This window comes from Physeter macrocephalus, chromosome 2 (genome assembly GCF_002837175.3).
Source record: "Physeter macrocephalus isolate SW-GA chromosome 2, ASM283717v5, whole genome shotgun sequence".
Classification (NCBI taxonomy): domain Eukaryota; kingdom Metazoa; phylum Chordata; class Mammalia; order Artiodactyla; family Physeteridae; genus Physeter; species Physeter macrocephalus.
The window spans coordinates 132,745,150-132,769,356 of NC_041215.1; the positions used below are offsets into that span (position 1 = coordinate 132,745,150).

General features: G+C 53.2%; 1 protein-coding gene across 1 annotated transcript; it reads left to right on the top strand.

Moving 5' to 3' along the window:
* Nucleotides 1-443: 443 nt before the first annotated feature.
* On the top strand, nt 444-23,215 carry MROH2A (maestro heat like repeat family member 2A). The gene is given in 20 exon segments (XM_024124748.1): nt 444-525; nt 758-939; nt 5,253-5,384; nt 5,580-5,751; nt 6,505-6,666; nt 7,083-7,429; nt 9,715-9,834; nt 10,039-10,161; nt 10,960-11,112; nt 12,256-12,378; nt 13,404-13,483; nt 15,378-15,486; nt 16,284-16,379; nt 17,998-18,102; nt 19,216-19,339; nt 19,902-20,020; nt 22,039-22,237; nt 22,498-22,544; nt 22,546-22,564; nt 23,106-23,215. Coding segments are annotated over 20 exon segments (2,604 nt in total).
* The last annotated feature ends 992 nt before the right edge of the window (nt 23,216-24,207 follow it).

Genomic DNA, 24,207 nt, shown 5'->3' on the forward strand with positions numbered 1-24,207 from the left:
CAGGCTGCACTCAAGATGTTTTCTGGGCTGCGTCCCTTCTGGAGCTTGGTCCTCTTCCAAGCTCATGTGGTTGTTGGCAGAATCCAGTTCCTTGTAGTTGTAGGACTGAGGCCCTCAGTTCCTTGTGACATGGCCCCCTCCACAGGCAGTTTATATCACCACTGTTTACTTTTCAAGGCCAGCATGAGAATCTCTCTCCAGTCTGCCAAGATGGAGTCTTATATGACATAATGTAATCATGGCAGTGATCGCATCATGGGAGGTTCCCATCGCTTTTGCCATGTTCTCTCGGCTAGAATATGGGTCTAACCAAGTCACGGGTTCCTCCCACACTCTAGGGAAGGGGGTTACGCAGGGTGTGACTCATGGGGGGTCGTCTTATGGTGGGATGACACACCAAGTATTTTACAAATCTTATTATCTCAAAAGAGCTTGAGGAAGAGATGGCAGAAGCACCAACAGAGTCAAATGAGAACGTGTCAGAGGAGACAGAGGACCTGGAACCTCTGGAACCAGACGACAGTGGTAAGAAAGTCACCCCCTCCCTGCACTCCTGCCTCATTTCGGCCACTAACTCCTGGAGGGCAAGTCCTGGTCAAGATCTCAGTTTGTCCATCTGTACAGTGGACAGGAAGGTCCCTGCCCAATCATGCCCCAGGTAGAGCTAGAGCTGTGCAGGTCTCAGGGAGACCGGAGCACAAGGGACAAGCCCTGTAATGGTCGTCTCGGCATCACACCTGTGCCACCTTTGTCTCAGGTACCTTCCAACAAGTCACAAACCTCCTCAACATCATGGACAGCGAGTCAACCAAAACGGACGCTGCTGGGGCAGGTCCTGACACGCGGAAGATGCTGGCCTCAGTGATCATCAGGGAGAAGGCCGCCACTGAGCCCTCCGTGGTGATGGACGCTCTCATCCACGGCCCGCAGGTACTGGAGGTAGGGCCTCCTCCCCCTCAGCCGCTCCTCTGAGCCTGGCCACCTGTTTGCACGTCCGTCCACTGCTCAGCACACGTTTGCTGATTGTTGTGGATGCAGGATAGGTGCTGGGGTACAGAGAATGACAAGACTATGAGGGTCTCGGCCCTTGAGGCCCAAGTGGGGCCTGGGCCACTCACAAGTTTTCAAAGCTCCTCGGTATTCTGACGCCGTGGGTTTGGGAGTCACCGTTCTAGAGCAGGTGAGCTGAGTTATAAAGATGTTGAGCAGGGGTGAAGCAGGTAGATGTGGGGGAACAGAGACACACCAGATGCAGGGTGCAGGGGTGCTAATGGTATTTGGGTCTAATGGTATTTTTAATTTATTTGGGGGGAATGTTGGTTGTGTTTGGTTATACTACGGCTATGGCTACTGAGCAGTATCCTGAAGTTTGGGTTTCTAATAAGGTTGTGTTGGGGGCATTTCTTTTAGGGTTAGTGGTGGAGTTTTTGGTAGTGGTATATGTATTAAAGGGTGGAGAGATAGAGGCTGTGTTCGAGTTTAGTGGGTTGGGGGATTGGGTGGTTTATGATACAGGGGATTTTGGATTTTTTGGTGGAGAGGCAGTAGGGGGTGCAGGGTGCATGCCAGTGGGAAGGCTGTTTGCTAGGGCAGAGGCTGGGGTAGAGGATGCTGATGGGAGTGATGGAAAATGTAACCGAGATCATGGTGGGCTCCGTGCGACAGGGTCGAGTTTGGACCAGAGCATTGGTATCCCCTGAGGACTTGTTAAAACTTCAGATTTCTGGGGCTCATCATGAGAGTTTCTGATTCAGTAGGTATGGGGTGCAGCCCAAGAATCAGCATTTCTAGCAAGGCCCCAGGTGATGCTGCTGCTGGTCTGGGGGCCACACTTGGCGAGCTGTTGGATTTTAGACTATTCTGGAGCTTTTGAGAGTGGGTAGCAGAGCAGGTCCTTATAGGAATTCTTTTTTTAAAAAACAAATTTATTTATTTATTTATTTTGGGCTCTTGGGTCTTTGTTGCTGCGTGTGGGCCCTCTCTAGCTGCAGTGAGCGGGGTGGGGGTTACTCTTCATTGCGGTGCACGGGCTTCTCATTGCAGTGGCTTCTCTTGTTGCGGAGCACGGGCTCTAGGCATGCGAGCTTCAGTAGTTGTGGCACGTGGACTCAGTAGTTATGGCTCGCGGGCTCTAGAGCGCAGGCTCAGTAGCCGTGGCGCACGGGCTTAGTTGCTCCGCGGCATGTGGCATCCTCCCGGACCAGGGCTCGAACCCGTGTCCCCTGCATTGGCAGGCGGATTCCCAACCACTGTGGCACCAGGGAAGCCCCCTTATAGGAATTCTTAATAGCAAGCGTTATTTTATAGAAAGAAGCTACGTGGCAGCCTTGAGGGAGGTGTGTCGGGGTCCAGGAGCATAGGCAAAGAATTTGCAAAAGTCTTTTAAAACGTAGGTTTTATTATTATTCAGGTATAGTGAGACCAACAGCTCAGGAGATGGTTGCCCTTGCAAAGATGGTCTGTTACTCACAGGTCCCAAGAGGCAGGGTCACGCCATGCCGCGCAGGCCCACGAGGAAGAGCCAGGGTCGGGCAGGAGGTAGAGGGAGTAAGGGGGAAATGCACGCAGGAGTGTTTACTGTGGCTTCTGTAGGGCAACATCCGGCGAGGCAGGAAGAGCAGACGTCGATTGGCTAGTGTGGGTAATTTCAGTGAGGTCTGGCGTGTAGGGGCCGCCCTGGGTGGTCTGGTCCCTGGCCCTGGGGTGATTAGAGCAGGTGTATAGTGGTCCAGAGCGTGAGAGCCTGATAGAAGAGGCGGCCAGTACGTGGGCTTGTATTTGACAAGCTTGCTTGTATTTGACAAGCTTGCTCGTGAGTGGGTGAGTTGTTTGCCATCTCTAGGAATTGACTAACCCTGGGCCGTCTCTCCAGGGCCCACAAGGCCCCAAGAAGTCAAAGCATCAGGAAATATAGAACATTTTAAAAACCACGGTTGATACCCAGGCCATGATAAATCATCAGTGGCAGTGAAAAGATGATAAACAAGTAGGCATATTTTGTAACTTGACCTGTGTTAAAGATTTTAGTTATTCTTTACTTAGTGGAGGAACCAGTAAGATGTTAAAATCTGTTAAAATGACAGTTTTACTTATAGAGATTTACATTCTTTGCCAGACAAAATTCCTTTGCGTTGTCACGAACAGGAATCATTTTCAGCATCAGTTTCCTAAAACTTACCTTCTATCTCCGTGGAGACGTAGCATAGCCTAGGCTATCACAGGCGATCAAAGGCACACACTCCCACAGGCCGGATGATCCTGCAGGGGCAGCCAGACAGCACCAAGCCCGCCTCTGGGAGGCCACCCAGTGCCTGTTTTATGCCACTTTCCTAGTCTTTGACAATTTTTCTCTTGCGCCCTTAAATATTCTCCAAAGATTAATTTCGACTGCAGAAATTAGGCTGGGCTTATAATTTGCCTGGCTGTTTACATATCTGCAGCAGCAGTGTTAGCTACGCATCTAGGCTTCCTTGAGTTTGCCTTGAAAATCTAGAGCGTGAATTCTCAATGGGGTGATACTGCTCCAAAGCAGGTAAAATTGGTTCTTGCGGCAGTGGGGTCGGGGGTTGGTGTGTGCGAAGGATATTTTAGTTTTTGATGTACAAAGCACAGTTATGTATAATCAGCTGTATAATATCTTTGTGGTATTACATTTTCAGGGTGGGGGGCAATTAGGAAGAAATGCTTAAGAAGGCTCCTTAGGGGACAATAAAAAAAAAATGAAGAGGTTGAGAAAACAAAGGCCATCGGACTAGGCAGCGAAGGCCACACGGTTCTCTTCGATCCGGGAGTTTTCATGAGGAATCTCTCACTGGAGTTTACAAGCCTCTGTTACTTGCTATATCGAGACTAGGAAAGAAAGGCCAAGACTCTCTGTACTGGATGTCATTCACAGAACGTATAAATTTCATGGACTTCCTCTCCTCTGGAGGTCCCCAAATTTGCTAAGGTCTTGACTGTTGGTAAGTGACCTCCTTACCAGCCAGGGGAGGGGGCCATCTTCCCAGAGCGTTTTGCAGGTAACAGCCCCCGTGGAGAGGAGTCCACCCTTGTGACAAGAGCTATCTAAGAAGCAAAACAGATGACGTCCTCTTGGACTTGCAAGAGGGTCAGTGCCAAATCTGTGGAGGACCCTGTGTGCCGACCATTTGACACCTGCCTAGCTGAGTATGCTGGGCTGAAAACAGTGAAGAGAGGACAGATTGGCAGGCTACACTGACAGGGCCAGTTGGATGAGCCTGACGGGAGGAAGGGATCAGCTGGCGTGAGAGATGGCGGAGTCGGGGTCAGAGTCTTAGGCAGTTTCACGATGGTGGGGTCATCTACCAGATGAGGCATTGTTAATTCTGCATCCAAATCCAATGTGTGGGTGTTCCCCCCGCCACCAGATAATTCTCTGACACCAGCTAGGTGTGCTACAGTTTAACTCCATTCTGACACCGTCTACCTGGAGATAGCATCAGATCCCAGAGGTTAAGGGCTCAGTCCCATAAGACGACCCCACCCCCTCCCCTGCTTCAGACGCCAGTCGTAAGTTTGGCCAACTGGCTGTAGTTTGGAGGTTCCCATGACCTCCTCCTTGGGTTCCATTAATTTATGAGAGTGGCTCACAGAACTCAGAGAAACATTTTACCTACTAGATACTGGTTTATTTTAACAGGATATAACTCAGGACCAACCAGATGGAAGAGGCACATAGGACGAGGGTTTGGGAAAGGGCGCGAAGTTTCCGGGGCCTCTCTGGGCACGCCACTCCTGCTAAATCTCTATTTGTTCACCACTCTAGAATCTCTCTGAACCTTGTCCTTTTGGGCCCTTATGGAGGCTTCATTATCTAGGCATGGTTGATTAAATCACTGGCCATTGGCGATCGAGTCCACTTCCAGCCCCTCTCTGCTCCCCGGAGGTCAAGTGGGTGGGGATGAAAGTTCCAGTTCTCTAATCAGATGACTGGTCCTCCTGCCAGCCAGTCCCCATCCTTAGGTGTGGACCAAAAATCATCTCAATGTAACAAAAGACACCTTTGTCACTCTCATCACCTAGGAAATCCCAAAGATATTAGGGGCTCTGTGCCAGAAACTGGATGAAGACCAAATATAAATTTCTTATTATAAATCATAATCTCACACTCTTGGGGAGGAGGACCAGTAGGAGGGAGAACGTGGTGAATTTGTGTGCTTGGCGGGGCCGGGTCCCTCCCAGGCTCCACTGCCCAGTCCCGGACCTCCCCACCCGCCATCCTTGTGCCCCAGATTTCCACTCAGCGCACAGTCAACATTGACAGCATCCTCCAGGAGATCATCCAGCAGGAGGGGGAGCTGGAGGAGCACTGCATCCAGAGGCTGGTCACCGTCGCCTCCAAGGACATGAGGGAGATGCTGCAGGTAGTAGAGCCCTGCCGGCCACCGACCCAGGGGCTGGGCCTTGGTAGGTGCGGCCTGGGATGCCCGAGGCCCCTGTCCGATTAGCTCACGGGGCAGGAGTAGGCTGAGCAAGCCCAAGGGAGCCCAGCAGGGCTGGAGCAGGCGAGGGGCAGGAGCTGGTGGTGACACCACACATCCCTCTCCCGTCCCCTGTAGGTGGAGGGCTACGTGAGGGCAGAGGTGGCCAGCGACACCCTGGTGGCCCTGTCCCGAAACCACTTCAGCTTGGTCACGTATGAGCTGCAGCACTGCCTCAGACCCCTCAACCTCGCCGAAGAGTTTGTCATCGTCGCCCTGGCGAAGCTGGCCGGTGGCAATGGCGGGGCCCGTGGGGCCTCAGTCCCAGGATCTGACCCCTTTAGACCATCCCGTGTTCCTGCCGGGCCTCTGCCCTTGTCTCCGCCCCCATCCCCTTCCATTTCTCTCTCTTATTACCTTTCTCTTCCATTCCTCCTTTTCATCTCTGTGTGTCTCTCTGTCGCCCTCAGCTGCCAAGATTCTCTCTGTGTTTCCGCCTCTCATTTCTGTGTCTTTATTCCTGTCATCCCTTCTCTTCCAAACCTCTCTCTCCTCTCTCCCTCTCTGGCCCCGTTCTCTCACTGTCTCCGTCCCTCCCTCCCTTTCCATTCCACGAACATGTGCTGAGTGCCTGCTCCATGCAGGCCTTGGGGTGGGTGCTGGGCCACAGGTGAGTGAGACACCGTGAACCAGTAAACAAGAAAACAGATCATCATAATATGAGATGGCAGTTATGAAGAGGACAGTCAGGTGGCTTTTTGAGATCAGGATGAGGGGAAGAGGACCTCATCTCTGTGGGGCCCTCATTAAGGCTACGATGCTTCAGCTGTGACCAGAAGACTCAGATGATGATTATCTGTGTGAAGAAGTAGATGAAGGAGCCATCCTGCACTGAATGTGCAAAGGTCCTGTGGCAGGAGAAAGCTTGGTTTCTCTGAAGAACTGAGAGGTCACTATGCCCGGAGCTAGAGGCGGGGGTCGGGGGGGTGATGGGTGTAAAATGAGCTTGGAGAGTTAGGCAGGGCCTAGTGGGCGTGGCGAAGAGTCTGGACTCTATTTAAAGGCACTAGGAAGCTATTGAGGGATTTTAAGCTGCGGAGTTGCCTGATGAAACTTCCGGGAAGCCCATTCTTGCTGTGGTGTGGACGGAGAGGGGGTGGGAGGTGTGTAACTGTGAGGTGTCTGTGGCTCAGGCTGGGACTCAGTCGGCAAGTGGAGGACAGACGTGAGTAGTAGATGGGGTTCTGGTCGGCGGACTTGCTGATGGACTGTGTGTGAGAGACAAAGGAACAGGAGGACCCAAGAATGACTCCCGGGTTTCAGGTTTGAACAGCTGCATGTATAGTGTGTTCATTTCCTGAGACGGGAAACACTGGGGGAGAGAGAACTTGGGGCTCAGATGAATTTCTTTTGCGTGGATTGAGTTTGCATCCCTTGAGAGATGTCCAAGTGGAGAGGTCACCAAGCGGGCGGTTGATGTGGGAAGCAGAGTGCAGAGGGCAGGGGGCCTCGAGTGTGGGTGGCGTCCAAAGTGATCCCACCTGCCGAGGCCGGGGTGGGGTGATGGTGGTGGTGGCGGTCTCCGGGGTTGGCCTGTGGGGAGTTTAGGAGCCTCTCAGGGACACAGTCTCCTTCTATCAGAAGGCCTGGGGAGTACAGGCGTGTCCACAGCAGATGAGCCACCCTGGGGAACCAAGAGCCCAGAGAAGCAGCGCAGGGTGACATCCTGCCCGCCAGTCCCCAAGCCCACAGAGCACTGGCGCTGGATCAGGGCCGTGTGGGTCCAGAGACTGGGGAAGGGGGCTAGAGAGGGTGAGTCACAACTCAAGGTCACACAGCCCTCCTGGAGCACTGTCCACCAATGTCTTCCTCCTCCCCAGTTTCTGAGAAACTCCCTCAAGAAGGCCCAGGGTTCCAACTGGATCCTGCATTTGAGCAAAGAGCTGAACAACCAGATCGAGAGCTTCGACGGCCCCTCCCTAGAGAAGGTTGGTTCCCCGAGGCGGGGAAGTTCAGACAGGGAGGGGACAGTAAAGCTGGAGAGGGTCACATTGGGTGTGAGACCAGCTGTATCTGTGGCTCCCTACAGGGTCCTGGGAGGAGAGATGGCTGGCTGGTCTAGATCAGTGGCTTTTAGTGTTCTGTTCTGTTTTGTTTTTCCTTAAGAACCTGCTTTGTTGGAGCTGGCCATCTCTGCTCCAGCCCCCGGCTTCCCTATTCTTCTCACCTCACTTCCCACCTGAAGTGTTGTCGTGGCAGGGGCAACAGGCAAGGAGTGAGATGTCTGAGCGAGTTTTGGCAAATAGTGAGAAGGATGAGGATGACACAGAACCACAGAAGGCCAAAGAGGGACGAAGATAAGGCCTAGAGGGGGAACAAAAATGTGGGCAAGCTGGGGTTTGGAGCTGGACCCCCAACTTTGGTAGAGGGAGGTAGAGGAGCAGGACGCCTTCTATCAAACCCTGCTGCACACCCATCCCCAACCCCACACCGCAGGTTAGTTTCTCACCCCTGACGCATCCAGCTACCGGCTCACGACCACCACGTGTGTATATTTCATTGTAAAAGGGTCTTTACAAAACTATAGACATTGTTGAAAGTCAGAGAAGGTCTCAATCAGTGGAAAGCATTTCATGTTCATGGATTGGAAGACAATATCTTTAAGATGGTGACACTCCCCAGTTTATCTACAGATTCAACGTGACCCCTACCATAATCCCAGCTGGCCTGTACCCACCAGAGATTGACAAGATGATCCTAAAATTCATAGGGAAATATAAGGGGCCCAGAATAGCCAACAGTTACGATTTAAAAAGAACAAAGTTGGAGGTCTCAGGTTTTGCAATTTCAAGACTTCTTACGTAATTACAGTAAACCAGACAGTGTGATACTGGCATTAGGATAGATAATACATTGATGGAATAGAATTGAGGGTCTGGAAATAAATCTCACATTTACTGTCAACTGATTTTTAACAAGAGTGCCAAGACAATTCAGTGGGGGAAAGAATAGTCTTTTCAACAAATGATGCTGGGAAAACTGCATAGCCACTTACAAATGAATGAAGTTGGACCTGTTCCTCATACCGTACACAAAAATTAACTCAAAATGAACCGTAGACCTAAATATAAAAGCTAAAACTATAAAACTCTTAGAATAAAACATAAACATAAACTTTCATGACCTTGGCTTGAGCAAACCATTCTGAGAAATGACACCAAAAGCACAAGTGATGAAAGAAAAAATAGATAATTTGGACATCATAAAACTAAAAACTCATGCTGAAAATGGCACCATCGTAAAGTGAAAAGACAACCCACAGAATGAGAAAATATTTGCAAATCTACTCCCTGATAAGGGATTTGTACTTAGAATATATAAAGAAGGCTTGTAACTCAATAATAAAATGATAAATAAGCCAGTTTAAAAATGGGAGAAGGATCTGAATAGACATTTCTTCAAAAAAGATACACAAATGGCAAGTAATCACATGAAAAAATATTCAAGATCATTACCATTAGGGAAATGCAAGTCAAAACCACATCAAGTTATTACTCCACACCCACAAGGATGGCTATAATCAAAAAGACAGATAATAGCAAATGTTGGCAAGAATATGGAGAAATTGGAACCCTTATATATTGCTGGTGTGAATACAAAATGGTGCAGTGTTTTCGAAAAACAGTGTGGCATTTCCTTGAAATGTTAAATATAGAGTTACAATATGACCTAGCAATTCCACTCTTTAATCCTATATGCCTAGGAGAAATGAAAACGTACGTCCACACGGGAACTTGTACATAAATGTTCAGAGCAGCATTATTCATATAGTCAAAAAGTGGAAAAAACTCAGATGTTCATCAGTGGATAAACAGAATGTGGTATATCCATACAATGGAGTATTATTCAGCCATAAAAAGGAATGAAGTACTAATATATGGTACAAAAAGGATGGCCCTTGAAAACACTGTGCTAAATGAAAGAAGCCAGATGCAAAGGAGCACAAAGGACCACACATTATATGATTCTGCCTATTTGAAACATCCAGAATAGGCAAATCTAATGAGACAGAAAGTAGATGAGTGGTTGCCAGGGACTAGGGGGATGTGGGGTGGCTGCCAGTGGGTACAGTGTTTCCTTTTTGGGTGATGAAAGTATGCTAACCTTGACTGTGAGGTAATCTGGAGGAATGGGTAGTGAACCCCTCACGGCAGTGACCCCAGAGGGCAGGGCAGGAGGCCTGAAGCTCCCTTTCTCCCTCTTACTTCTCCAGGGCTTTCTGTACCGGGCCTTGGGCTTCACCTTGTCCACGGGCCTGGAGGCTGACAAGGTGGAGGTGCTACTGCTGGAGCTGCTGTACAAGACGGACTGCAGCAACGACTTCAGCTGGGAGGTGAGGGTGCCCGCAGTCCCCTCTGGACCCTAGGCGGACATGGTGTGTGCACGTGTACACGGGTGTGTGTACATGTGTGCATGCATATGTGTTTACCTGTGTGTGTGTGTGTGTGTGTGTGTGTGTGTGTGTGTGTGTGTATGGGGGGGTCCTCCCGGCCCACAGGCCCGCCACCCTACCCTGCCTGGCTGGGTCTCCCTGCAGGGTGTGATCCTGTGCTTTGGCCTGTGTGCCCGGGGCCAGGTGAAGACGGTGCTGAACGTGCTCCACAGCTTTGAGGAGAGGATCCAGGAGTCGGAGCAGTCCTGGCAGATCAGCGCTTGGCGGGTAAGGCACCCTTGCTCCATAATCAGGTCTCCGGAGGCCTCTTGGAACAGCGTTCTCAGCCCCCAGCCAGGGCTCTTACTAGATCTCAGTAAGAAATTCCCCTCTGTGTCTCCTTCACCAAAGTGAAGCGGGGAGTTGGACCCAGGCAGCCAGTGGCCAGCCTCTGGAGGCTGCCTCTCCCAGCCACAGAGCACAGTGCCCTGGGCTGGCTGAGCCCCCAGCGGGCAACCACCTGGAGTCCACCGATGCCTCCAAGGTTTTGGCCTTGACCTCGGACCCTTGCCCCGGGGGTCTGGTAGTTTGGAAGGAGAGACTCGGGAGTGTCCAGGCTTCTTCTTCGGCTTCTCTACAAAGTGGGACCTGAGGCCTGGATTTCTTCTACTCAAGGCCTGGAGAGCATGGGCAACCCTTCCCCTCCTTCCACAGTGGGTTGGGTGGCCTCTAGCACCTCCTCCCAGGAGAGCACGGCTGAGGCTCTCTGTTCCCACTGGATCCCCAGCAACACAGGAACCCCTGGCCCAGAGTTAGACGCTTGTCAGGTGAAGGTGTGAAGGAGGACACAACAGCCTCTGTTTAGGGGTTCCACACAAACCCCCTGCTAACGGGCAGTCATGGCCCTGGTCTGACTTGCTCATTACTGTACAGCCAGGACGTAGCATATAGTAGGTGCTCAATAAAGATGTGTTGAATGAATGAATAAATGAGTGAGCATTTCAGGCACCCAGGAAAAAGCTGAAGGAACAGACCCTTCCCCCCGCCTCCCAAGACCTGTTCTTCCCCGTCTCGTTGGCCTCACAGAAGGACCATCCCTGGAGGCGGGAGACAGTGAAGGGTGCCCTCGTGGTGATGTACAGCTGCGTGGCCTCGTACTGCCACCCGCAGCTGTTCCTCACCCACGTAGACAACCCCATCACTGCTAAGATCATTCACCACTCCTCCAGCAGCTGCCAGGTAACCCCGGGACGCCATGGACCCACAGTGCCCAGGGGATGCCCTCTTTGAGCCAGGCTGGCGGAGAGTCGCTCTGCATCGTTATCTGGGTACTGCCAGCCCCACCCAGGAGACGGCCAGGAGTCCTACCTGACACCCGGCATTTGGGAAGCCCATCGCCCCAATCTGTGCTGTTCTCTTCTGCAGTGGGAGGGGGGAGCGGCCCTCCCGCGAGCGCTGGGTGGGATGCTTGTGGGTCCCTGAAGTCACAGGACAAGCCCCCCACTCCTCCCAGCCCCTCTCACTCCCTCCCTCACCTCTGCCCTCCACCCTGACACCTGACCCAAGCCCTTTCATAGGGGGCAAGAATGGGCTTGTCATCAGAGATGCAAAGGGGACTGGCTACTTTCTTGGAAAGGCAAGGAGGAGAAAACACAGAGACTAAAGGAGAAATGACTTTATTATGATTGTTTTGAAAACTATGGTAAAGTACACATCACGTGAAATTCGCCATCATAACCATTTTTAAGCCTGCAGTGCACTGGAGTTAGGCGCGTTCCAACTGTTGAGCAGCTGTCACCACCATCCGTCTCCAGAGCTCTGCGTCTTCCTGAACCGAAGCTCTGTCCCTGCAACACCCGCTCCCCGTTCCGCCTCCCCGGGCCCTGCCCCCGCCCTTCTGCTTTCGGTCTCTGTAAATTTGATACCCCAGGTATATCTCGCGTAACTGGAATCACAGTGTTCATCCTTCTGTGACTGGCTAATTTCATTTAACATAACGTCCTCAGGGTTCCCTCCTGCCTTAAAAGCAAAAGCGATTTGATGTCCATAACTTATTCTGCCCCTGTGGTGACGCACGGGGCTCAGAGCCCCTGGTCAGCGAAGGTGTCCTCGGGTACAGCGTGGAGGGCTTCGGGGAGGCGGCACCTTCTGGGGGGCGCTGGAGGGCTGTGCCCTGTCCAGCAGCTGGCCCACGTCCCCGCCAGGTGGCTGAAGGGCAGAACGGGGCCAGCCATCTCTCAGAGCGCTTCCGACACTGCCTCTTCTTTGGCGCGGGGAAGGAGCGTCCTACGCGGCCGCAGGGTCCGGGAGCGCAGGCTGGGGCCTGGGGTCTTCGGGGCTCCCTCACAGCCTGGTCCTCCCCTCGTCATGGTCTGGGCGCAGGACCTCTGCCTCAAAATGGCCCTCATGAAGAGGGTGGTGCAGATTGCCGACGCCGTCGAGAACATCAAGGACCTGGAGGGCTTCCAGTTTGCCCCGAAGGCGACCCTTACTGGCGTTATCATGGTAAGCTGGGCCGGGTGGCGGGGGGGGGGCTTCCTCCATCCTGGGCGGTTTGGGAGGTCTCACTCTGCTGACCGGCTCCCCCCTGGCCAGAGGTCCTGAGGGCGTCTGAGGCACAAGGCGGCAGGCAGGGGTCTCTGAAGCCCCTCCTGTCTCAGTTCTGCTTTGATCAACGGAAGGAGTTCTGGGTATGACATTCGTATGTCCGATAAAGGGTTTCACGGCCAGGAAACATTCCGGAAGCCAGAGCTGAAGACCCTTCCCGTCTTGGGCCCTGATTTGCCCCTGAGGTGGCTGGTTCAGGGCTGGGAGACAGAGGCCCACGGGCTCAGCCCTGAGGTTTCTCCATAGGTGGGACCAGGGGACAGGGCTCTGCTGTAAGCAGGACAGAGCTATCTTTGCACAGAACTTCGTTAAGATCTAGAAAGTGTAACTGTCCAAAGGCAAGAGGCGGTGGCGGGGGCCAGTGAGACTGTGGGGTGACCACTGTCCCTCGTCCCCAGGCCTCCCCACTCCCTTGCAATGTCTTGGCCCCTGGAAATCGCTCCGGCTGCATCGGAAGCAGCCTGGACGGAAGAGAGATGCGGGTAGAACAGGAGGCGCTGAGAAGGAAACAGACATTCATCAGGCTCCTGCTCGGGATTGAGCGCTACACACGTGTGTAATTTCACGCCAGCCTGGCCCAGCCCCCCGAGTCCTCATTGTACACATCAGGGCTCAGGCAGGGGAAGTGATCTGCCCAAGGGCACAGCCGGTAATTGCCAGACCTGAGTGAGAAGCTTCGGCCCATCTTCACCCCACTCCTTCCACGAGACTTTGCTGCCTCCCCTAACATGTCAAAGACCAACTGATGGTAAAAAGAATGGAGGCGGTATGGGGTGTTAGAGCCCGTCATACAAGGTCAGGGCCTCCTGGCTCTAACCCTGGGAGTGCGGCTGCCATCGTGGTCACTGTTGGCCCAAGCCCCTCTCTTGCCCATCCCGGGACTCTGGGTGGCTTGACGGCTCACTGCCCTGCTGTCTGGGCAGGCGATCATCAAGGCAGAACCAACTGACAGACTGGTTTCTCCAGTGCGGACCATGGCCATGGATGCCCTCTCATACTTGAGGTGAGCTGGGCCCCTAACCAGGCCCCAAGCGCCTCTCTGGGGTGGAGGTAAAGTCTGAGACAACCCCTCAGTGCTTTTCTGGGGGAGGTTGCACCTCCTTTGCCCTCCCTTGCCTTTGTAGCTGGAGTCTTGGGTGGCAGCTCCTGGGGCAGTGGGTCTTCCTAGGAGATGGGGGTCTGCTTCCACCTGCTCCTTTTTAAAATAATTCTCAGCAATATTTCAAGTTGGGCCCTTCTCCTTGGATTGGGAGGTGAATGGCAGGTGGGTGGGTTGTCCTTTGGTCCATCAGGGGATGTTTTGAGCAAGAAATCACACAGTGACACAGACTAGCACAGCCAGGAGATGGCATCCTTCAACTCGGGTTGGGCTCAGTCAAGACGTCTGTTTATTGATACGGTATTGATACAGTTAATACAAAGTAATAGAATGCCTGATGGTCGCCTTCCTGGAATTGTCCATCCGCTGGTGGGGCAGGGGGAGTGGGAAGAAGTTAGGCGTTTGTAAAATGAGTATTTGAAGTGGCTGGGTCGTTGCTAGGAATTCTTCTATGGGGGCAGATTCATATTCATATTCATATTCGGCGCATAGCAGAGCTATGTGTCGCTTTAAAAGGGTGCACATAGGCAGATTTTATTTTATTTATTTATTTTTGGCTGCGTGGGGTCTTCGTTGCTGTGCGCGGGCTTTCTCTAGTTGCGGTGAGTGGGGGCTTCTCTTGTTGCAGAGCACGGGCTCTAGGTGTGCGGGCTTCAGTAGTTGTGGCATGTGGGCTCAGTAGTTGCGGCTTGCGGGCTCTAGAGCGCAGGCTCAGTAGTTGCGGTGCACGGGCTTAGTTGCTCCGCGGCATGTGGGATCTTCCCAGACCAAGGTTCGCACCCCTGTCCCCTGCATTGGCAGGCGGATTCTTAACCATTGTACCACCAGAGAAGCCCTAGGCAGATTTTAAATAAAATTCACATACATCCGTTTAGGGACTTGGAGGTAAGAAACGCATACACAAGGAATTATAGGTCAGAGCTGACTATTTGTAGGTGAACCACAAAGGAAAAAAATCTAAGACCAAAAAGGGGGCTACTAACAAGATGTGATTCAGCTGATGCTCTGTCAAGGGGCTTAGCGTGGGAGTTGGCTTTTGACTTGTGACCTGGGCTTAAAAAAAATTACTGGATTTGGGAAGGAGCTGGAGGTCCCAGCAGGGTGAAATATAGGAGGCACAATAGAGCCGATGGGGAACCTGTAACAATTCTGATACCCTGCCCCACTGCAGACCTTTAAATAAGGATTCCTGGAGCCAGGCATGGCCCCTGGGCCCCTTAAAAAGCCCTCCCATGAGTCTAACGTGCACATAGGCTTGAGATCTATCCATGAAGGGGACAGAAAGAGAGAATGAGCTAGTGTGCATCAAGCAGCTAGCTACCACCCCCGAAGGTTTATGAAGACACACGTGGCTGGTCCCCACTCCTGAGTTTTTGATTCAGTAGCTCTGAGGTGCAGCCATAGAATTTGCGTTTCTAATAAGCTCCAAGGTGCTGCTGCTGGTCCAGGTATTACAGTTGAAAACTCCTGGGCCAGGACCAGCCTGGCAGGCAGAGCCTATGGTTGTGGTTCAGTGAGGACCAGTGGAATGGTTCTGAATAGGAGACGGGGAGGCTCACAGCAGGCAACAAGGAGAGAGGTGGCCTTGGACCCCTGAGTCTCCCGCTCAATCACAGACAGTCCCTGGCCACCGGTGGGTGGAGCCGGGGCCCTTGGGGAGAGATGGTTGCCTGAACCCCCAACCAGAGAAGCCGGCCTCCCCCTCATTCTGTGACATGCCTCCACACCCCGGACTGGGCAGCGGGTGGCAGGCTCTCACCTCTCCACCGACCACCCCTCTTGTCACTTCTTTCCCTAGCAAACTGAAGCCTTTCTACTCGACAGAGGTAAACAGTGAGCTGGTGGATATTAGTATACACTCTGTCATTTCTCTCCAGCCCCCAGGAGAGAACAATGAGTCCATTAAGGTAGGTCCCTCTGGGCCACCTCATCTTCTGGGTCAGGACTTAGAAGTTTACATGAACAGGAGCGGTGCCAAGAGCCTAGCATCCTGCACCTGTGAGTGTCAGAGGCAGCAAAGTGCAGCAGGCTCTATCAGTAAGTGTAAGGTGATGCTAGCTGCTGTAACAGATAAACTCTGAAATCTTCATGGTTTTACAAGATGAAAGTGTATTTGTCACTCGAGTGAAGTCCAGCTGGCAGCAGCGGTGGAGAGGGGGCTGCTTCGTGCAGTTCTTCAGGGACCTGGGCTGACAGAGGCCTCACCGTGTCTAGTGCAGGGCTCCAAAGGTCCCTGTGGGTAGTGATAGCCAGCTTGAGAGAGAGGGCCTGGAGGATTTATGAGCTGTGTTGCCTGCCTTCCATTGGCCAGAACTCAGTCATGTGGCTCCACCTAGATGCTGGGGGTCCTGGGAAATGTAGTCTCTGACTGCATGGCTGCTTCCCAATAAGGCTGTGGAAAAGCAGGACAAATCTTTTGTGGACGGGGAGCCATCTGTGTCTCAAGGTCCTGGCCCTGGATGAGGAGTCAGGAGAACTGGGATCTAGGAATTCGGTTTCCTCCTTTGCAAAATGGGCTCCTCTTGAGGTTGTCTTACACGTCACATGAGAAGCTACATATAAAGAACTCAATCTGAGCAGAAATCAGAGGGCGGTTATCAGACCATCTCACACTACTTCACCGTGGTGTGGACCGGCACAGAGTCCTGGTGGGTGGCTGTGTGAGCCCCCATTGCTGCCCAGTTCTCCCCTCTCTTGGCCACAGACCCTGTATGTGAACGCCCTGCGTGCCCTGGAGCAGCTGATGGAGGGCCTCGTGCAGAGGCAGCTGGACCCCAAGGGGCTGCAGGAGATGGTGCATGTGAGTTGCCTGGCAGAGGGCCAGGAGCCAGGGATGGCCACCCCTCCCAGAACACTGGCCTGAGGGCCAGTCTCTCAGTGGGAAACAGGGGTATGCGTTAAAAATTGATTTGGTAATTTTATTTAGATAAAACTTCAAATTGGCTGAAAAGTTGTGAGAATACTACAAAGAACTCCTGTATACCTTTCACCCAGATCCACAATTCTTAAATATTTTTTAAATATTTATTTGTTTATTTATCTATCTGTTTGGCTGCGTTGGGTGTTAGTTGTGGCATGCAGGATCTTCATTGCCGCGTGTGGGATCTTCCTTGCGGCATGTGGGATCTTTAGTTGCGGCATGCGGGCTCTTTTTTTTTTTTTTCAGTTGCGGCATGTGAACTCTTAGTTGCAACATGTGGGATCTAGTTCCCTGACCAGGGATCAGACCCAGGCCCCCTGCATTGGGACCTTGGAGTCTTAGCCACTGGACCACTGGGGAAGTCCCCAGATCCATGATTCTTAATATTTTGTGACATTTTCTTTTTCTCTCTCTCTTTTTTTTTCTCATTACACACACACACACACACACACACACACACACACACACACACACACCATTTTGAATCATGGAGAGTTAGCTGTAGACATCAACAACAAGAATGTTCTCATATAACAACACAATATTCAAAATCAGGAAATTTAACAATGATACCATGGTATATTCTAATCTACATTCTATATTCATATTTCACTAACTGTCCCAATTATGTCCTTTACAGTTATTTCCTCCCAGACCCAGGATCTACTCTGGATTATGAATCACATTTCATTGTCATGTGTCTTTAGTCTTTCTCCGTCAATCTGGAACAATTTCTCAGTCTTTGTGTTTCATAATCTTGGTATTTTTGAAGGGTGCTGGGAGGGTTTTTTTAAAAAAAAATTAGATTGTTTGCTTTCTTATTATTGATTTTTCAGAGGTTGTATGTATTCTGGAAACAAGTCCTTTATCAGATATATGATTTGCAAATATTTTCTTCTGGTCTGTGACTTGCCTTTTCATTAAGTTCACAGTGTCTTTTGAAGAGCGGAAGTTTCTAATTTTGATGAAGTCTAATTTATCATTTTTTTCTTTTATGGCTCATGCTTTTGGTGTCATGTGTAAAAAATCTTTGCCTAACCCAAGATCACAAAGATTTTCTCCTAGAACTTGGTAGTTTCAGGTTTTACAATTAAGTCTGTGATATATTTTGAGTTGTTTTTAAATATGGATCAAAGTTTATTTTATTTCAATTTTTTTTTGCATATGGATAACCAGTTGTTTCAGCACCAATTGTTGGAAAGACTGTCTTTTCTCCATTACATTACCTTTGCATCTTTGTCAAAAATCAATTGATCATATATGTGTGGGTCTATTTCTGGACCTCTATTCTGCACTACTGATGTTTTTGTCTGTCTTTACACCAATGTCATCCTGTCTTGATTACTACAATATTATATGAAATCAGAAGTATCTGGAACCTCCCAGAGCTTTGAAAGTCACACTCTGAGTGGGAAAGACAAGGAGAGCAGTGGTGGCCAGGAAAAGGCTGGCCTCAGGGTTTTAACGTGCCCTTCTGTGTTCCGGGCTCCCCCCTCAGCTCCTGGAAAAGTGGATCTTGTCGGAGAAAGAATGGGAGCGGGAGAAGGTGATCAACCTCCACCTCCATCTCATGCAGATCTACGTCCAAAGCGTCAGCGTCTGCGTGAGTCCAGGAGCCCCCGAGCCCCCAGCCTGCCGCCCTGACACCCACAGGGAAATGCCTGTCTGTATCCCAGAAGAGGAAACCCTTTTGAAATCAAGTTCTGCCCTCCGGAGGGTCCCTTGGGAAGAGGCTGCCTCACTTGGAGACCCTGGGAGATGCTGGCCCTGGGGTTCGGGGGTGGTGAGGAAGAGGGTGGGCCGGGTTTGGTGTGGCGCCGGGTTCTGTGGGGCCTGAGGTTCACACGGGGTGAGGACTCTGTAAGAAAAAGGGGTACACAGCTATGAATACCATACTGCTTAGGAAAGTGAGTATTTACTTAGAATGAGAAAATAAATCACTACAAAATCACAAATTTCACAAATCTTGACAAATACCACTAACATCACGAAATCTCGAAAAGCAACAAGGTTTCTTGTTGATCGAGCACGTGACACAGCTCCATGAGACCTCTCTTGCTACATTTGTTGGCCTCGTACTCTTTGACTGTCTGGTCATCAGGGATGGCGTTGGCAGGAGACGATGGCGTCCTGGGGCTGGGGTATGGGGACAGGACTCTCATCTCGGGGCTGGTGAAGCGTGAGAACAAGCTGGGCAGGACTCCAGTCCTGGAGCACCATTCAGGTGGGACCCAGGCCCAGTAGAGCGAAGCTGGGGCCACGACTAGTGCTAAGGAACATTTGAGGCCAGGTCCTGGGCCGAGTGCATCGCCTGGATTCTCTGTCGCAGTTCTCAGGGCATTCCCTGAAAGAAGGGGCACCATCGTCTTCTCTGATTTACAGATGAGGAGCAAGAGGACCCGAGGCTAAGAACCGACCCACGTCACGCAGCTAGCGAGCGGGGAAGTCCAGATTTGAAGCCAGGGCTCATTTACAGGAACGAGGCGGGGGCCCAGACATAGCACCTCACCCCGGCCGGTGCGTCCTTGGCAGAGTCCTCAGATCTTGGCTGCTCGGCCTCGCGGGGCCCAGCTGTGGGACCTGGGGATGCGAGCTCGGGCTTCCCAGACAGGGGTGCTCTCAGAGCAGGGTTCACCCTCTCTGGCCACTGGTCGCACTGCCCTCGGTGTGCTCGGCCGGACAGAGGGCGTGAGCCTTGAGGTCTCCCGTCCCTCAGATCCCTCTGCAGCTGGGGCAGTTTGGCGCTCTGGTCGGACTCATCGCCCGATGCACCTGTGACTCGCACAGAAGAACCCGCCTGGCCTCCATGGAAGTCCTTTCCAGCCTCGTGGATCTTCATGGTATGGAGAGGGCGGGTCATCGGGACCAGCGTCTCCAGGCCGAGAGGGGGCGCTGACACCAGGGGTGTCGGCTATGGGGCTGTCCTGGAGGGGAGTGTGGTCTCTCTGTGTAGACAAACAAGGGTGACCAGCAGGGATGGTGGAGGGGGTTCACAGCTCACTGGAAAGCCGTGGAAGCTTCTGGAAGGAGAGGCTCATTGGGTCACCTCGACTCGCTGAGGGCATGTGCTGGGCACTGAGGGGCCCCAGCGGGACAGGGTCAGCTCACAGGTGCCGAGGATGCGGCAGAACTGGCCAGAGAGGAGCTCAGAGGGGAATGCCGTGAGGAGACCTTCAGACGGGGAGAGTTGACCTCTGCGGTGGCAGCTGGAAGCTGGCAGAGCATCCACCTGAGCCGTGCACAGAGGTGGCTCGAGGGGCAAGGCAATGGGATAGGATGTCCAGATGCTAGAGGGTAGTCCAGGCCTGTGGAACCAGGGCGCCCCGAGGGCTGGGGCAGGAGGCCGCCACGATGCGGACCCTTTGTCCTGCCCGATCGTGTCTGAAACTGTATTCCCACCAGCAAGCCAGACCTGCTCCTCCTGGAGTGCTTCCAAGGAGTTGGAGCTTGAGAAATGTAAGGAGGAGCTGCAGGGCTCGGACATGGAGAAGATTTTCAGCGCATCCTCAAGAAGTGCCAAGGTGACGAGGGGAAGGTTGTGTGGGCCATGGTCTCTGGGTGCGTGGGCCATCTCTGGGGGGGTGGGACCTTGCTCAGCCTGGCTGCGCAGCCCCCATCCTCTTCTGGGGGTCATGGCTTCCATGGTCCTTGGCCCACCTCATGCCATATGGATTTAAACGGCCTGTGATGTGTAATATCCCTGCTGTGGTGCCTGGCATGCGGTAGGTGCTTAATGGACCCCAGCTGTGTTCTCGTTGTCCCTAGCGTGTGCTACACTGCGGGGGCCCCAGAAAGAATTGAACGCGAGACCCTGCGCACAGGTGTCAGCACGCGGGCAGGCTGATGGCGCGCTGGTGACTGAAAGTGTCCAGAGCCATCCAAACTCTCGTCGTTGCAGAGCGGTGAGGTCTCTCCTGCCTCAGGGGCCAGAGGAGGCCGTGCGCGGTGGGAGGCTGGTGCGTCGGCCGCGAGGCGCAGGGCACACCCCGAGGGAAGGCTGCAGGGCTGTAGCGTGAGGACAGCGAGGGTTTGGGGAGAAGCTTCCTGCGTGGAGTTCAGTGGGGTGGGGGCAGGGGACGAGGAAAGGGAGCCGTGGGGGTACAGCCGGCCCCAAACGAGGCGTCCTCAACAGAGCGTGTTCAACTCCTGTCGTAACCCCAGTTCTGGGGCCCCAAGCTTAGTCCCCTCAGTCTTGCTCCTGAGAGCTGAGGCTTCCACGTAGGGGTGGGGATCGAGGTAGGAAGTGACAGCACACCCAGAAAGGTGACCGAGAGGGTTTAATGAAGGAGCCCCAGAGAGGAGAGACCATCACGGCTTGGGGCCCCAGTGGGCGCTGCTGCCCGTCCTTCTCCCGAGGGAATAGGTACCCCAGCCTCCCTCCCGGCCCTCCAATCAGCATCTTCCCGTGGCCTAACCCCACCGGAGGCCGGAGGCCGGGGGGCCTGGTTGCTGCAGGGCACAGGGACAGCAAGAACCGGTGGAGGGGACCTGGGGGCGGTGAGAAAGCTCACTCCCATCCTGGCAATGGCAGCCAGGCCCCTGACCCCCGGTCTCCTGGAGGGGCAGGTCCCCGGTGGGGCTGCCGAGGGCACCAAGGTGCTGGCTGATGGCTGAGGCGGCGAGTGTGGCTGCACCTGCTCCCAAGGGGTTTTAGTAACTATGCACACAGGCGTGACATGGGCTGGTGGCCTTGGGCCCCAGGCATCCTCCCAGGGCCCACCAGCCTGCCCTTCTTTGGCTCCCTGAGGCTTTTGGGGGCCGCCCTCGAGTTTACTGATGGAACGCCAGTCCTGGCAGCCCCACCCCTTGTGTGAACCCCCTGGGTCTGCCTGACACCTCCCCTGCTGTCCTGTCCTGTGTCCCTCTAGGCCTGTGTGGCTACCATGTTTCAGTGTGTGCACTTCTGGGGCTGGAAGGCCCTGGAGAGCTCCTTGGACCAAAGGGATGCCATTGCATGTCCCAAGGACATGCATGTCCCAAGGACATGACCAGTTTCCAGATAACCCTGTGCTCTGTCTTGGTGAGGAAGCTGAGGGGGGATGGCCCCATGGGAGGTGGCCCCCGGGGGCTTGGGGCTTCATCCTGTGACCTTGAGTTCACCTTCTGGACTTGAGGTTTTGAGACCAGCTCTGTCCAGCAGAAAGAGAATGCAAACCACATACCCATTTTTAAGATTTCTGTTGAAAAATGTGAAAAGAGGTGAAACCAAATGTAATAGTAGATTTTATTTAACCCAGTAGATCCAAATCATCATCATTTCAACATGCAATCAATATAAAATTATAAATGTCATAGTTTACCTTTTTGGGGTGGTGTCTTCAATATCCAGGAGGCACTTTACACTTAATTCAGACTAGCCACATTTCAGGTGCTCAAGGACCATGTGTGGTCAGTGGCTACCGTATTGGACAGTGCAGGTTGTGGGCAAGCGTAATCTCTCTGGGCCAGAGAAGAATAACTGAAGCCTGAAGGTCCTTAAGTTGCTCAGCTACGAATCTGCTGTGTGACTTTGATATGTGCACTTGCCCTCTCTGGGCAGACCCTTCAGCCTCAGACAGATGGGACTGCTCTTTGTGAGCAGCTGGTCTCCAGGATCTCATCCTCCACGGCTCTGGGTGCCACTTGTTTTTTGCAGACTCAGAAAAAGCCTGCCGTTCTCTACAGCTTCTTGCTAGAAACAATGGCCTATGTTAAAAGTAACTTGTCAAGGATCAGAATCGCTGCATGTAACCTGGCAGGTGAGCAGGCAAGTGTTTCCTGATGCAGGAGGGAACTTGAAGGCCATCAGGTCAGACCCAGACCTGGAGCAGGGGGACAGGTGTTGGGAACTGGGTTCAGGTGGAAGTCCCTGTCCGTGTGTCCCAGGGAGCCTCCTAGAGGCCCTATTCTCAACTAAGCATCCTCAACTAAACCCTCAACAGGGACCCTCATAAGGTGAAACCAGATCTCTCACTGACCTAATATTCGTGTGATGAACATTTCCTGGCTATCATTTTAGGAATCATTATGAAGCAGATGTCTGCACATTACCTGAAAAAGCTGGACTTTTCCTACATTACGGAACTGTAAGTAATGGAGACTCAAGTATGAGTCAACAACGAGTCCGCTGAGCTCATCTGGGAGCTTAGGGAAACCGCCCGAGGGGAGAGGCAGCTGACCCTGGTTGTGTGTGGGGGTAGGGGCGTAGCCAGGGCACAGAGAGGTGGAGGAACGGCACGTGCGGTGGGCTTTCCAGCGAGCCAGCTCTGATGGCTCCCTGTGCCTTCTGCCCCCTCCCTGCCACACACATTGATGAAATAACTCGCCCTGATTCCTCTGGCTGACCCACACAGCAGCTGGGTCCTGTGGGTGGTCTTTCTGTCCCTGTTGAAGTAACGGAAGCCCCCAGAGATGGGAGATGTGTGCGGAGACGTGGCTGCACCTGCCACCTTCTGGATTCACACACAGGTGGGTGAAGTCCACAGCCCCTGTGAGCCCCTCGCCCCTCGCCCCGCAGTCAGCTCCCGGGGCAGGGCTTTCATCAGCACACACTGCCCAGGGCGGGCGGAGGGCGCGGGCCTGGCCTCGAGGGTCCCCGTCCTCTCCTGATTGTACTCTGACTCTCAGCTCTCCAGGAGCTACAGCTGGACTCGGATCCTGGGGTCCGGAGGGCATCCCTGGAGACTCTCAAAATCTTGGATACCTGTGGTCATCACTGGCTTTGGGCTTCTCCCTAAGGAATTTCCTAGGTGGTCTGAAGACAGAATGTACCTGCCTCTCCCCAGCCTGCCCACCCCACCGCAGCGATGCAAACCTCTTTGAACTTAGTTTGTAAGAAAAGCATTGCTCTTAAATAATCAGTGTCCCTTTCTTTCCTCCCAATGAAATAAGCCTCCCTGGCCATCTGGAGAGCAGATTCCTGACTGTAAGGTGATGTCGCCCCAGAGCCAGGACAGCGGAGCAGAGGGGAACTCCGTTCCCGCTCCCCCCGGCTGCGTGTACGTCCGGCAGCTCCTCGCAGCCCAGAGGAGCTGGAGCCCCCTTTGTGCCTTCACTGCATTTCAGTTCCTCCCATGCGGATGGTGTGTCCATTGCCAGGCACTGTGCTGGGGTAACCAGAGGAGCCCAGCTGCCATCTGGACTCTGCTTCCAGGGAGCCCGCTCTTAAAGGGACAGGAGGCATCCACCAGTGACCGTGATACGCATCCGGGTGAGGGAGGGTGGCCGCCAGTGGGGGGGCAGTGCTGGTGCCGGTGCAGCGCACAGGGAGTGTTCACAGCCAGGAGGTAATCCGGGGGGTTTCAGAGAGGAAGTGACACCACACCCTCTACCCTCACCTTTTCCACATCAGGGCCTGCTGGACCAGGGTGGGGAGGGACCCAGCAAGGCCGGGAGCAGAGCCCAGCAGAGGGTCAAAAAGGAGGAATTATCTCCAAGCCCAAGAAACAAGCAGGGGGAGTGGGGGGCAGAGCAGGGAAACTCTTCCGACGCTCAGGCCATCCGCGGAGCAGTCTCCGGTTGTCCCCAGAGCAGGTGAAGGTGGGATCTGCAAACCATTCTCACTGCAACTGCCCAAGGCGGTCACCACCCTGGGCTCCGTGGGCGAGAGTGCAGCTGAGCGGCCCCGGGAACCACCCTGCACCAGAGGCTTCCCAGAAGCGTGCTCTCACACTGGCCGCTCCCGTGGAATAGACAGCGAAGTTATTTCCTGCCAAGTGATGAAGATCGT